The sequence below is a fragment of the Scatophagus argus genome, chromosome 5 (genome assembly GCF_020382885.2).
Source record: "Scatophagus argus isolate fScaArg1 chromosome 5, fScaArg1.pri, whole genome shotgun sequence".
Taxonomy (NCBI): domain Eukaryota; kingdom Metazoa; phylum Chordata; class Actinopteri; family Scatophagidae; genus Scatophagus; species Scatophagus argus.
The window spans coordinates 19,121,182-19,135,845 of record NC_058497.1 but is presented as its reverse complement, the minus strand read 5'-3'; the positions used below and the strand labels follow the sequence as shown (position 1 = coordinate 19,135,845).

The 14,664-nt window shown below is 43.6% G+C and overlaps 1 protein-coding gene across 4 annotated transcripts; it reads right to left on the bottom strand.

Annotated features, from left to right (window-relative positions):
- Positions 1-1,078: 1,078 nt before the first annotated feature.
- hic1 (hypermethylated in cancer 1) lies at positions 1,079-12,731 on the bottom strand. 4 transcript variants are annotated; one of them, XM_046389444.1, is made up of 2 exons: positions 12,494-12,731; positions 1,079-6,060 (listed from the first exon to the last, which is right to left on the bottom strand). In XM_046389444.1, exons 1-2 carry the CDS (start codon positions 12,551-12,553, stop codon positions 3,817-3,819), a joined length of 2,304 nt encoding a protein of 767 aa, XP_046245400.1. In that variant the 5' UTR covers positions 12,554-12,731; the 3' UTR covers positions 1,079-3,816. The 4 variants fall into 4 exon arrangements, with proteins under 4 accessions (XP_046245400.1, XP_046245403.1, XP_046245401.1 ...); XM_046389447.1 differs by having other exon boundaries at positions 1,079-6,044; positions 12,494-12,730; XM_046389445.1 differs by lacking the exon at positions 12,494-12,731 and adding an exon at positions 10,760-10,950 and having other exon boundaries at positions 1,079-6,044.
- Positions 12,732-14,664: the final 1,933 nt, after the last annotated feature.

Below are 14,664 nucleotides of genomic sequence, written 5' to 3'. Positions count from 1 at the left end.
AAAGGCATACGACATAAAACCCCATGGGGTGGGTGGCTACACCAGTTAACTGAAACAAGACTCTTGTAATTTTATTAATTAAATCAACCACAGAGCAAAAGAAATACGGCTTTTCTTTTTAAACTGTGATTCACTTTACGGTTTCCAGGCCCTTCATACTGATTAGCCCCAATTTTCAAAAAAGTTCAAAATATAGACATATGGAGAAAATATTTTAATCAATTCCTCCCATCAAAGGGATGCCAAAAAATTTAATCCACAACATCCTCAAATTGTAACATAGTGACTGTATTGCTTCCTCACCACACAGCCCCTGAAAGCCCACGGTGTCTTCTCACCGTGATACCGAGCACAAGTTCACTCCCAGAGAGCAAAAAAAGGGGAAGGAAAAGAGAAGATACTGGCTACTTGTTTTCTGAATGGAGAGTTTTAGAAGTACAGGCAGGCTTTCTTAGTGAGACAATGGCTCGCGTCCACCCTGCTGCGTTGTCCCCTGCTCCTCTCCCTCCCCGTTCCCCGTCTCTATCTGCTTCTGAGCAGAAACACACGGCACATCCTGCTCAACACAACACACCAGCCAAAAGTTCACTTCCTGCTCCTCAGCTCTTCTCTTTCACACCAACCCTATTCCCAGGACATGCATTAACAGATCCTCTTACACTCGAACGGCATAGGGACACAGACGCAGACAAGCACGACGCTTCCTAAAGGTGCACAGACCTCCTCCTCTGTGTCTTATGTACATTAATGCAATTAAGCAAGTTCTAAACGGTGCACACCCTACAGAAACGTTCAGGCATTATCTTTGCTCTTTCCTCCTGCACAGATTTGGAGTGACAGTGGAAACAGTTTTGTGTTATTTTAATGGTGTAAGGCAGACAGACGTTCATTTAAACTACTGAATGAGAGGGAGTAAGAGGACTGAAATTCCCACGACTGACATCCGCCTGTTCCTACATTTTTAACACGTAAGCACGTTAGTGGACCGAGCTCTCACTGTTAATAATGTTTCATTTAAGCCAAACAAAAGAGTCCCAAAACTTGAGGCATCATCCAAAACAAGCTGGCTTCCTTTGGGTTTTTGTGTGTGTGTGTGTTCGGCCTCAGTCTGACTCGCATCTAGAGTTCACTAACCTCTGGAGAAAAGCAGTCAAACAATATGAGGCTGGTTTTCATATACGCTCAGCAAAGCCACTGCTCGTCTGTTTAGGGAAGTGCTGATAATACATCATGTCTTGTGGAGACATTCCAAAACATTACATTTGTCACTTTACTGTATGTGCGGTTGAAACCAAAGATCAATGCCACCATGCTCACTAAAGTGTGGTTCAAAAATTCACAAACAGCCAGTTATGATACAACCAAAATGAACTTTGCCTTATGTTATATAACAATGGAATTGGTCAGACCGACACAAGCCTCTTAGAGGACAACACAATGGAAAATGTATACCACATAGTAAAAATGAAAACAAAAAGTTAATAACACATGTTATCTCTCCACCATAAAACTGTAAAAAGAAATTTATAAACACAGAAATAACCACAGGTTTAACACAGGACAACTGCCCTGTTAATAAGAAAATTTTAAAAAAAGTGTGTGTGTGTGTGTGTGTGTGTGTGTGTGTGTGTTGACATTGTTATTCGAAGATTTAGTAAAGCTTAGCGTCCCCATGCTGGGTTCAGTCCTGAGGTAAGCACCAGTTTCACGTGCGCTGCTTTCAGTTAAAAATCAAAATAATGAAAAGTAAGTGACAGAAAACAACATGTTTGATATGATCATATGCTACAGAGAGGAAGCCCTTAAATTATTGTTACATTTTTAAAAAAAAAAAAAAAAACAATCCCAAAAGTCAGGCACATTGACTTTTATTTTTTTTATTATTTTTTTTATATATATTTTAGCCTTTAATATTCACTACGTCTATCACAGTGTATTTATGGCTTTAGTCTTCACATTCACCCACTGAGGTTGGCATTGGCACTATAGTGGTCAGACATTTCTAATCTGAATCAAGAACCAGTAAAAGTGGAAAAAGAAAAGAAAAAAAAAAGGCCAGCATGTTGTTTGGAATAAACACTGAAAGTCAAAAATGTGCCGTCTACCCGCAACCTTTAAGTGCTCTTTTGTTTTCAAGCTGGAGGAACTGCTGGTCAGCCAACACAGAAATATGTCATTCTTTGTTTCCGCATTTGATACCAACGAGGAACGAGGAAGGGAGGCGAGGCGGCCGGGAGACATTTGCTAGGCTTTGGATATGTTGTTAATAAGTGGATCAGAGGGGTAAGATGGCAGGCATGAAATGGGACATCATGCCGGCGAGCAGTGCGAATTGTCCAGGAGAAAGTGAGATTTCACAGGGATTACTGAGGCACAGCAGCTGGGATGTGCTGTTCACCCGCTGGCTCCCAGGGAAGACCCACAAACCCCTTCTTATGTTCATATCATGGACACATTAGCAGCTCTATGTGTGTGTGTGAAAGGGGCAGGGGGGGCGGTGGAGTGCTAAGGGCTGAGTACAGCACCGACTTTGGCCTGTCAACAGTAGCAGGGCTCCCAGACAACGGACTACAGGGGAGGGAGGTCAAATGAGAGTTCAAATCAGAATCTGCGGCACCACAATTAATCACCAGGCTGAAGTGAATGGAATAATCGCTCTCGACAGTAAATGGCAGATTTCTGTGTCATTACTTCTGACCCGATCCGCGCCTCTCTGCTCGGCCACATCTACAATTGTAAATATTACACAATGTCAGAGGCAACACCCATGCTTCGTCTGCTCCATGAGATGAAGCTACACTCATCATGAGCAGCGATTAGTGTGTCATCAGTTGGGTATGTGCAATCATGTCCCAGATATGAGATCATATGGCTGTGCTTACTGCGTCTCAATAACAACCGAAAGCTAAGGGATGTTAGTCTAAATGCAAAGGAAGTTTTAGCTCATGAAGGGTTACACGCTGAGTGCAAGGCTGATTAAGCTACCATTACTGTCACATAGTATGAGCCTTTATCCACACAAATATGTGGAGGAGTGGGGCTACTTTAAAAAGTGTGGAGAAAAATAAAGCAGAGGAGACTTTACCAAAATGCTGCAGCAACTGCTCTCATCGTTCAGTCATTTCCTCGCAACTTGGGGAACCGGAACATGATTTGGAGAAGCTGGAGAGTGAGATACATAAATTGTCCAGTACCCCCCCAAAACAAAAAACAAAACAAAAAAAAAGGGCGGGGGGGAATCCTCCCTTTACTTTAAAGTCCAGAAGAGTTGGCTTATTCATTTGGTTCAAAAGTTCCGCTCAGGTCTGGACCGAAACCCTGAATCTTGTCCTTATGTGCTTTTTCTTTCCTTTTTTTTTTTTTGTACACAACCTTTTGTACACAGGTTTAGGGTCAGATTGCAATGTTTCCTTGCAACAGTTTCTCTTTGGTTTTCACCATAATACAAAAATAAATAAAACAATTTCATTTTGGTTTTCAAATTTGTCACTTTGGCTCAATGGCTGTAATCTTTTTTTAAAAATGTTTGTTTGCATACACCGTACATAAATACTGTACTTCTTTGAATGAGTGTTCCTTGGTCACGGAATAGCAAAGAGCTCCTTTATGAAGGAGGTCTTTAAGATACATTAGATGCATAGAAAGGCACTTACAGTCAACACATTTTGGTGTGCATCAACAGGCCAATTACTTTCGGCCTGAGTCTGAGGTGCAGAGGAGATACTGCTTTGAGGTGAATGGCTTTTGAATACTGCAAGTTGTGTGTGTGTGCACACAGACCTATTGGTGTTTGCCATTTATACAGGACATGTGGTCTTAGCTGGGTGAGTAGCGGTCAATGGTGCGGGCTTCAGAGAGCGCCTGTGGGGGAGGAGGGAGAGGCTGGCCCAGGACATCCATCTTGTCGTGGGACAGGCCCAGGTGCTCGGAGGCCAGTTTGGACAGCGGATAGAGGCTTTCTATGGCCTTTGCATCAGCTACCAGTTGCTGCTGGGCTTGGATGAGAAGCTCGTTGGCCTTCTCCTGCTTCAGCCCCAGATGCTCTGCTGTGTATTTACTCAGAGGATAGATGCCCTCAGTAAAGTCCAGCTTGAGTTTCCCATCTGTGGTCAAGCCGCCTGCAGTCCCTCCACTGCTGTGCATCTTCATGTGGCTGATGAGGTTGCGCTGCTGAGCAAACTTTCCTCCACACACCTGACATTCATAGGGCTTCTCCCCCGAGTGGATGCGCATGTGCTCGGTGAGTCGATACTGCCGGGTGAAGCGCATGCCACAGGAGTCGCAGGCAAAAGGTTTGAGCCCCAGGTGGCTACGCATGTGGCGCGTCATGGTGCCACGCTGCGTGAACTTCTTGCCACAGATGCTGCAGGGGTAAGGCCGGGTCAGCCAGTGGGTCTTCTCATGCTGGCGCAAAGTGGCTGGATCTTTGTAGGACTTCTCGCAGGAGGAACAGCGGTAGGGACGGATCATCTCCCCGATGCTGCCTGAACTCAGCCCCTGGCTGGACTTGGTCTCCAGGTGGGACAGACTGTTCAAACTGTTGCTGCTGTTCAGGCTCCCATAACCATTTGTATTACTGCTCATGTTTTTGGAGCTGCTGTTATTGCTGTTTCCCATCTCCCCACCAGAGTTACCATACAGCTCCTCTTCTGTGTGTGTCTCCACATGTGCATTAAGCTGCTCTGAGCTCGGGAAGCCTTTGTCACAGGGAATGCAGACGTACAGATTGTCCCCGAAGCTCTCTGGCTCATACGGCATGTGGAACCTCCCCAATGATCCACGAGGCGACGGACGGCCTTCACTACTGCCTGTCTCCTCTGTGCCTGACCCGCTCTTGTCGTCCACTCCTTCACTCTCCTCCCCGGCCTTGTGGTGGTTATGATGCTGGTCTCCATTTTCGCCCCCCTCCTCCTCATCCTCATCTTCCTCTTCATCCTCAGCTGTATATGACAGTGGCTCATGTTTCACCCAGCGGTAGATGTTTCCCATGTCTCTGCCTGCCTCGCCACCTTCCGTGGGGGTGTCAGGGCTTGGGGGGCATGGGTAACGATCTGTGCCCTGGGAGCCTGAGCGATGCAGGTGTGGGAGGTGAGGGCCAAGAGGCTGGTTGAGATGGGGAAAAGGGGGAGGAGTGAGGGAGGTTGCCTGATCTGTGGACTCTATTTTTTCTGAGGGGAAGGCTCTTCCATTTGTCCCCTGCATGGGACTAGTGCGGCCACTCAGAGTCCCGTCTCGCTCCTCATCATTGTGAGTATTTGCCAGATGGGAGTGAGAGGGCATGTGCTGAGACTGGGAGTTGGGGCTTTTCTTGGAGAGATCAAGGCCGTAGTTGGGGGAGCAGTTCCTCTCAGGGTGGGCTGAGCGCCCAAGCTGGGCAGGCAGAGCTGACTGCAGGGACGGAAACACCTGTGAGCCCTGGGTAGAGGTAGGGGCATACAGCTCCCCTGCATGAAGGCCTAGTCGATGGGGAACTAGCTCCTCTAGTGGTTGTGCCCGGGTTGCATGGCTATTCAAAATTCCTCCTGGAGGGCAGGACTGAATGACAGGAGTAGAAACCCTATACCTGCCACCACTCCCTAAGCCCATACTATTGGGCCCCATCTTTGGGTAGGGCAGAAATGCAGGACTTGGGCGTGGAGGGTACTTGCCACTTCTTTTCAGCTTTTTTTTGCACAAGGCCACTAAGTCGAGCAGCTGAAGGTAGCTGGCTGCTGCCAAGACAGCCCCCAAATTGGGTTCAGTGGGAGAAGTGGGGTCCCCCTCACTAAGCCGGCCTGTGTAGATGTAGTCCAGAATGACCCGGAAGACTCCTGGACTCACCATCTCATGGTCGAGGTTGATGAGATTGTCATGGACCACCAATGATTTCAAGTAGAGGCTGCTGGCAGCCAAAATGTTCTTGTGAGCTCTGAAGAGGGCGTTCTGCACCACAATGATAACATCACACAGGAAGCCCTTGGTTCGCTGGCTGTTGAGCTGCAGGAGGAGATCCCTAGCATGACTTTGAACTTCCATGGCACCCAGCATCGTCTTCAGTCCGCCACCTGAAACAACAGATATCTGTAAAACGTCATGCGGCAGTCAGCATTTAGATGCACAAAATCAAAAGTCAAAAGTGTCTGAAACAACAGATATCTGTAAAACGTCATGCGGCAGTCAGCATTTAGATGCACAAAATCAAAAGTCAAAAGTGTCATTTTCTGCACCACAAGAATGATTATTGATGTTTTCAGTAAAAGTGGGAAATTTGAGTACCAGAAGAACTTATTGCCAAAATAAAAGTAACGAGTCTTTGAAGAAAAATGTCAGAACAATATGAAAACCAGAATAGCCTTTGTATTAATATTGATTTATTAATGATAGATTTTCTTTTGAAACAGCACCTTTAAATTTAATTACATTCTCATGGAATCTCTTACTAACAGTTTTATGTTTTGATTTTGCTGCTGCCTTATTTGCTAATTAATTAGTTATTCATCTCCTAAAAATATAGATAATCATGTTAAAATCACTTCATGGAACAGCGCAGAACTTATGTGCGGGAAGTGCACGTGAAGGCCACTGTGTAACACTGAACTTTGGTAAAAGGTGAACGCAGTGGTTTTCTCATTATCAGAAATTCAACTCTATGCATTCACTTCCTCTGCAGCGAGGAGGGGAAAAAAAAAGAGAGAAAGAGCAAAATTCAGAGAACTACAGATACATATTTTGTAACTGCTGGCTTCCTGATAAAGTACTCCAGAAGTGGTGTGCAGAGTTTTAAACAAAGCAAGGGATGAATGCTTCACAGGCATGACGAACAGCAGGTATAAACCCGTGGGGGGAGACACATCCAAAAAAAGATAGGTCTTTCAGCTCCCCTTTCTGCCCAGTCATATAAGGAACACTGCACACATGGGATGTAAATCAGCATTGCATGGTTCGATACTTTTCATTTAGATGAGCTCCAGGGATCTAATGCACACACACGTAGCCTCGCACACACGTTCATACACACTCAAATATCAACACTAATTGTTCCATCAGGCCTAAAATAAACTATACGAGCTGCACGCATGAAACACCATGTATTGTTCGACCGACGGCATCTGAGGATAGTTTACTTACGAGATTAAACGTCTCACAGCGTCCCTAAGGGCTTAGTCTCACTGATGGGAAACAAGCAACTAAATAAATAGCATGTCATCTGTCCGATCATGCTCTTCCTGACACCAGCTCATTCACTTCTTGTTTATTTCATTGAGTGTACACGTTCGGCACAAGAATAGGGAAGCGTGAATCTCAATTACAACAAATGACTTGCTAAGGAATTTTGGGGAATCTTGAACAAAGACACGTCCCTTTCTTTCAGTCGCAGCAAACCGCTGCTGAAGTGCAGTTTTAACAGTGTATTTTTGTGTGAATGCATGTTAAGTATCAAAACTAAGAACGTCAAGGAGGAAATATCATCAGTGCTTACATGGGAAATGTCATAATAGGTATGACATCCAGCGAGTGATTGTGCAGAAAACAGTCATCAATATGAAAGAGGAATATGCAATCGTTTCACTAAAAAGTATTCACTTTGGATTTTATGCTGCAAGGTGCTGTCCTCATATCTGCACGTATTGCTTGTGTGTATTTTTTACTATCTGGTTATAAATGTATTTTTAAAAAAAAACAACAAAAAAGCAAAGAAAATAAGATGATGACTGATAAGGCAGGTATGGCAGGTTTATCTGGGTTTACACTCCACCGTGTCCCCAGTTGTCACCTAAAGCGTTTCCACTTCTGGTTTCTGTCTGGCTTTAATTACTCAACGGTTACTATCAATTTCGACATCGGTCACATCAGACGCGTTTAGAAATTAGTGTGATGTGAGACCAAGTGCTTTCCACAACTGGCTGAACGTCTGCAGAGTCTCCATTACATTAAGGGGTGTTCAGCTTACTGTTGCTGGTTACTGTGTGGAGCAGGTTGACACATTGTGTACACACACACACACACACACACACACAATCAGTGGACATTCTCATGCGCATGCAGTCCGCAGCACCGTACACGTGACGCTGCTCAACTGCACAAAATTAAGCCTGTTTTAGGCTTAATTTAATAAAAATCAGAGGGCATAAGAGGCGTCAATCCACGTTCAATATAGCTTTGCAATTTTCTCTAAAAATCTCCTGTGATACGAGAAAAAAAATTTCTGTGCACCTGCGACACGCTGTGCAATACAATAAATGAGTTTCGCTGTTTTGTCCTGAGGCTGCATGTTTCCCATAGAGACAATAAGAGTCTCTCTTCTCTCGCTCAGCATCAGAATGAGTCTTTTGAGAGGCCAAAGCTGGCCTTTTCACTGGCTCTCTCTGAGCTCACTGTTTGATGTAGCCCAGTGAGAAAAAGTGAACAGTGAGACATGTTTCATAAAACTCTTGATCTGGAGGACACGTGTAAGCTCGCTGCATCCTGTTAGGAAGCCATCGATGATTGCGAAGATATTTGGTCAGAGAACACATCAAACAAGCCTGCTACACGTAATGTTGTTGTAAACACATTCAAAGCTTGCAACACAGTTTGTTTTGTTGGCCTGTTATGTTAAACAGGCTAAATTAAGTCATTTTTCTAGGTTGCACAAACAATAAAGCCGACTGAAAGAAGGTGGTGATGTGGGGTGGAGGGGTGTGGAGGGGCTGTTTTTCCTGAACCAACAACACGCTGAGAAAACTTAGACGAGTGTGATGCTCCTAATGTTGACGGCATTCAGTTATTTGCATTTGATTAATATTCATTGTCGCTGTGTTTCGTCTGTTTTGTCACTTTTGCGGTTTGGGGGTGAAGCAGGAGACTAAACTTCCTACCTCTACATGCAGCCTCAGTCACATAAACACTCTGGACATCTGCTTAAAACGTTGTGTTGACATTTTATTCTCTTTCATTTCAGTTTGCTGCCCATGTTCATGTCGCCTTGTTTAATTTAGAGCCCATTTGACCACGTTCACATGGAGCCCATGTTCAATTTATGAGGAAAGTGCGGAGTCAGTTTAAATTCCTCAGAGGATATTTTACTGTGCTTTTATATTCCTTTAATCCAACTAATAATTTATTCTGTGTCACTTTTTGTTACTCACAAGAGGCAGATACAGGCTGCGGAAGCTTTACATGCATTCAATGAAGCACTGAGTTTTACATTCCAGTTAGAGAAAAACTGCATCCTGAGGCGCAGATCGAGTAGTAGCACTCATGTTTGGGGGGGATAAGCTGAGTTTTCTCAGGTCAACAAGCACCAGAATGCGTTTCCTGTGTGACTGCTGTGATCGCGCTTCTACAAAAATCATCACACTCTTATTAAATACTGCCGACGCTACGAGGGGCTTATTTAAACAGGAGATCACGTGTGATCATTTTAACGCGATACTATAATGACAAACAGGTCTGAGTATTAAAGGAGTAAGCTGTCATTTTTTTATTATTATTATTATTACAATCATTTAACATCGTGCAGGTAGACGTTATGTTTGCATCACTTTAGACCTATTTCTAATTTCTTTCCTCAAAGACCTGATGATCGATGCTAAACGTGTATTTGAAATTTGAACAAAATTAAGTTTTATTTCACGGTTCAGCAAGAAAGGATTTGTAGTTCAGGGCTGCTTTTAATGCCATCACGCCTCACGTCTGAGCACTTCACGTCGCGTTTTGCAGTTTTTTTTTTGGTTAAGCATTAAGTCGTCTGCTGACTTTGCGTGTCGCCGAGGGGAGCCGACCTCTCCGTGTCCCTCATCTGTTTGACTCCTCGCTTGTTGTACAGTAAACCGAATCACGAGTGGATCCACGCACGGGAGCTGCAGCGAGCCGGCCTTTAAAAGCTTCAGCTCATCACCGCCCGTGAGAGCCCTAAATCACCCCCGCAAAGCGCTTTCAGCTCATTGTGCTGAGGTGTATCACACAGCTGTTCCTCCTTCAGACCTGTCAGCAGCGCTGAGAAGCATCTCTTTCTTACTTTCTGACAGGGATGTAAAATCTCTGAAGCCAGAAGTTCCCGCATCAAAAAAAAAATCCCCCCCCTCCTCCACCCCCAGATATTCCTGTAATTATTCTCTGTCGTGTCTGTGTCCGCCTGACGTTATTACACCCAGTGATAAGCTTCTTTTATAATGTCCATTAGGTACATAATGGTTTTTCTGTAGCTTCCTTTTTACATTTATTACAGGATTACTGAAGAAGCACAACTTCCCTTTTAATAAAGGTTCCCTGTGAAGTTCCCTTTAACTTTTACATCAAATATGAGGTAAAAAAAAAAATAAAAAATAAAAAAATAAAAACACGTAAAAGAATAATAAGCTCCAAGAAAAGAAAAATCGTGTTTAAAACAGGCATTTTGATTTGATTTGTTATTCGAAACCTTTTTTTTTTTAATCTGTTTGCAGAGTTTTGACGCATGATACACCGTCTAAAGTCGCAATAACATGAGACTGATCCTGGCGTATTTTACAGATCAACCTGCTCTGTGAATAATTCATGAGTTAAACATAAAATAGACGTTTTCAACCGACTCGAATTAAATGCGTTAAAATAAAAAAGGACGAAGCGGAGACTTTCTTGTCGATATCCAAAAATGATCCTGGAGTTTTAAAAAAAAAAAGGGTAAAACTAACACTCCTACCAACTGAATAAATAACACATTTACTTTCTTTTCGTATTTTGTGCAGTTCAGTGAATAAAAGCCTAAACGTCACCCTGCTGTCGTTTGGGTGCCTGCGCGCAGCATATCAGCTCTTACCTGCATGCCCGATGTCTTCTGCCATCCGATCTAAGTCTCCCTTAATGATCATCTCAGCAGTCTCTAGGAGTCATATCTGACGTTTCAGCTTTGAACTGCCAGCCTCCAAAAAACCATGCCAGTTTTCCGAGCGCGTCTGCCAGCTCTTTTTTTATGATTATTAATTGATATGAATTTCTTGTCGCTCCTTAGGTCCGTCCTCCCACCCACTTTCCTCCCTCTCCTTCTTTTCTGTGTCTCTCTGCCCCTCCTCTCCCCTCTTTCTCATCCCCTCCTATAAAAAAAAAATACGTGCTTAGACCAGCATCAGTTTCCTCCTATTTTTTTTTTTTCTAGTAATTTCCTTAGCTATTTTTGAGTCGGAGCAATAACGCGCACCGGGATGATAATGGAGCCTCTATGCGCCTTAAGTGTTTTAGCGCCCCGTGTGATGTCAGTCTATAATAAAACTAAAAGGTAAAATCGAGGGCAGGAACTTTAAGTGACCCCGACTTGAACTTCTCGACACATCGTCTTAAAGAGACATGCAGCAATTGTATACATGCGCATATATGTTGCATATTTACGACCAGGCAAGCCCACTGAAAGCTCAGAGAGGAGCTTAAATGTTGGAAAGAAGTGCTAACATCAAGAGCTGATCGGGCTTTTCGTGTCAATGACCTTCAAGGAATTCGGCTCAGCCAAAGACGCCAACGCGTTTAATCTGAATTTATATGTTAAAAAAAAAATCAAATTCAATCACAAGACACAACTCTTTTTGTGCAAATTGAGAACTGTTGATGTTCTGTAACTAAACACTTTTTATGTCCTTCACCTTCCCTGCAGACCTCCCCTGAGAAACACTGGAGCCTTAAAGGCCCCCCTGGATTCACTTAAACAGCACAATTAGCGAAGTGGAAACTGAAAGGAGTTTAGACAAACCACTTCAACACACACACACACACACACCTCTCTCTCCCTTTCACCCTTCTCTCTCTCCCTCTCTCTCCCTCCCTCAGGTAAAACACCTGCTGCGACTTTAAAAAAAACAAAAAAAAACAAAAAACACACACACCTTCTCCCATCATCTGGACATGGACATTACAGTGGACAGGACTGCTCACTGTGTAAATGCGCAGATGAAAGCAGCGCTTGGACATTAGGGCCTGTTTTGATGTTTAAATAATCTGCCAGCTGTACTTACTTTTTAGTTTCCCCCACAATGGACTGATGTCAAATTATTCTTATACAGACGGACTAATAAAAAGATCAACTATTTGTAGGCCTGCTTTGCCTTTAAATAAACAGCTTCCCAAAATTATTTTCAAATCTTCCCCCTTCCTGCTGAAAACCTGCGCAGTCATCCTATTAAACATTTAATTTTACGTGGATTTTCATAAACTGTACGTTTGTTTCTTACTTTACGCTTACACTTTATTCTAAAAGTCCCTCTGCCAAAGAGCTCCGGTCTCTTGGATAAACTAATTACGCGTAAACGGAGACTGAAAGTTGAAAATTCAAAATTCAATCTCTATGATGCCGAAGTTGCTGTACGTCAGATATGCTTTAGGCCGGACGTGCCCATATGAACCACGTTGAAGCTTCGTTTGCGCTGAGGACCACATCAGCACCATCGAAAAGACGCACTAAAACCCGAATAAACTCTCCCGCTAAAAGCCAAACATTATGACACAGTGTACGATCACACGTCGGCGCGGATGCCACCCGTGCCCCTCCGCCGTATCGCAGTCTTACCTCGGACTCATGTCTGGTGCTCTGGCCGTACGTCTGCCCTCCTTTTCGGCATTCCCTCATTAGGACCTCCGCAGTATCCCCCAAGTCCAACTCCCTCCCAAAACGCCTCTGTCGCGTTCAGCAGCCCTCTCTCTCCCGGGTTTCCCCTTCTTTCACCCTCTTCCATACACTGTAATTTCGCACGTGTTAACAAGACTATCTGACACTTCAGACTGTGCTGGGGTCCGGCTGGACCAAACCCGCCGCGGAGACTTTACGCGCACAGCGACACCCAATGGTGCACTCTGCGTCAGCGAGTCCCATTGGGCTGTCTAAGGAGGGCACGCTGAGCAGTGACTTCTCATACGTGAGCAGCATATGTATGTATATATAACACACAATAACCTGTAAGTCAGTCATACTGATGGGGTGTTTAATCGGGCTCATGACGACTCTCGTGAGCACCAAAAGGTTGGTCAGCTTTTTACTAGTTAGTGAGTTATTCGTTATTGATAAATATCTTTGTAGTCGCGATAAAAAGTCCAGCGTGAGAGGCAGTATTGCAGTATTTTACTACAGCTGCACACCACAGATATACTTAAGCACAAGTCATTTAAAAATTTTGGGTACTTTAACCCTTGCCAGTGTTATTGTTATTATTATTATTATTACTGATGCATTTACATTTAAATTTTACTGTGGGCTACTGTAATTTCTTCATACCTGACATATTTCATTCTGTAACAATGCAACATATTTTATAGGCTGTGTATTTGGGTGTAAAGTTATCATTTGAAGGTGACTACAGCCGTCAGCGTGCAGCATCCCCATCGGAAATGGAGTATCATGGAGTAGAGGCTACATGTATAAAACAGCAGCAGCATGTTTGGAGAAGTGGATCTGAATAAATGTTCTCTGTCACATCTAGTGGAAAAGTCTAACAGCCTTGCAGCCGGAGAACAAGGACTGTGTGTAAATCAGCTGACCTCAAACCTGTCATGCAAAAGAAACGATAGATAGATAGATACTTTATTGATCCAAAGGGAAATTCAAGATGTCTGTTGATGGTTTCTCTGCAGGTTGACCAAACATCTCTGTCTCTGTATTGCTGCTAATTAGAATCAGTTTCTCTAAAAAAAAAAAAAAAGCGCTTTTCTGCATTTTGTAGTCAGCAGGAGTCATTAACTTTCTGAACACATTAATTCTAATGCATATTTAATCTGCTGTGTTTGGGTGGATTATGTCAGACGGGCCTATCTGTTATTATTTGTTCAAGTCTTTCCACGGCCGTCCTGAAAGTGTTTGAAAGGTCGCAGATTGGAATTGATGAAAGTAATTATTTTACCATTCCTGCCTCCATGCCGTTAATAGACAGCTGATGTGACCCAATGAAACACACACACACACACACACAGCAGACTGCAACAAGTTCATGTTTGTTTTGATCACAACAGCAGCTGACAATCTCATACAGCATGCAGGGTCTCTTCCTCTTTAAATCATCCAAGTCCAAGGTGCTGGTGTGTCACTGAAGTGGTCGGAGCCACCCCAAAAGCCTGGTGAGGTGGAGGAAGGTATTGTCTCTCACTTCCATGTTCCCTTGATGAACTGCTGATAACCTCAGCGACAGAGGTAGGCAGCGCTGTGCAGGAGAATAGATATGTTGTATCGAGGATGTGACAGCGTGTTTCGATTCATAGTCCAAAATAGTTTTTTTCCACCCACATAGTAATGCTGGTCGTCAGGTCGGTCATGTCTTTTACATGGCTTGATGCCTTCTTGTCTTAATTTACACACCTTTAAAACGCATTAAGCTGGTGGAGTTTTTGAAGCAGTGCTGTCTCTCTCCTAATGCTGAATTGCTGTGCTTCTTATTTATTTAACTAATAACTACACCAATCTATTTTGTTGGCTTAAGTTATTGATCTTTTCTTCACAATTTATTGGACTGTTTGAAAATTAAGAAGTATTTCATATGAATGATTGCTTGGAGGATATATGATGGATTTTGCAGACTTTCTTGGTTTGCCCAGAAAAATTTGGTTATTTTAATTGGACCGTGAAGGTGACAGCTCTTTGCAGAATAACGGTTCAATTAATCGGTGAACTCTGTGAGGTTTTTGGTGTGACTGGCAGTAACCATGCGCCCACAACAGCTTTATATCAGATAAATAACAAAGGCAATAAATGAT

Coding starts and splice junctions, on each gene's coding strand:
- hic1 (XM_046389444.1), bottom strand. CDS start 12,553: ATGAGGGAATGCCGAAAAGGAGGGCAGACGTACGGCCAGAGCACCAGA. Junction 6,061..12,493: donor GCACCAGACATGAGTCCGAG/GTAAGACTGCGA, acceptor GACGTTTTACAG/ATATCTGTTGTTTCAGGTGG.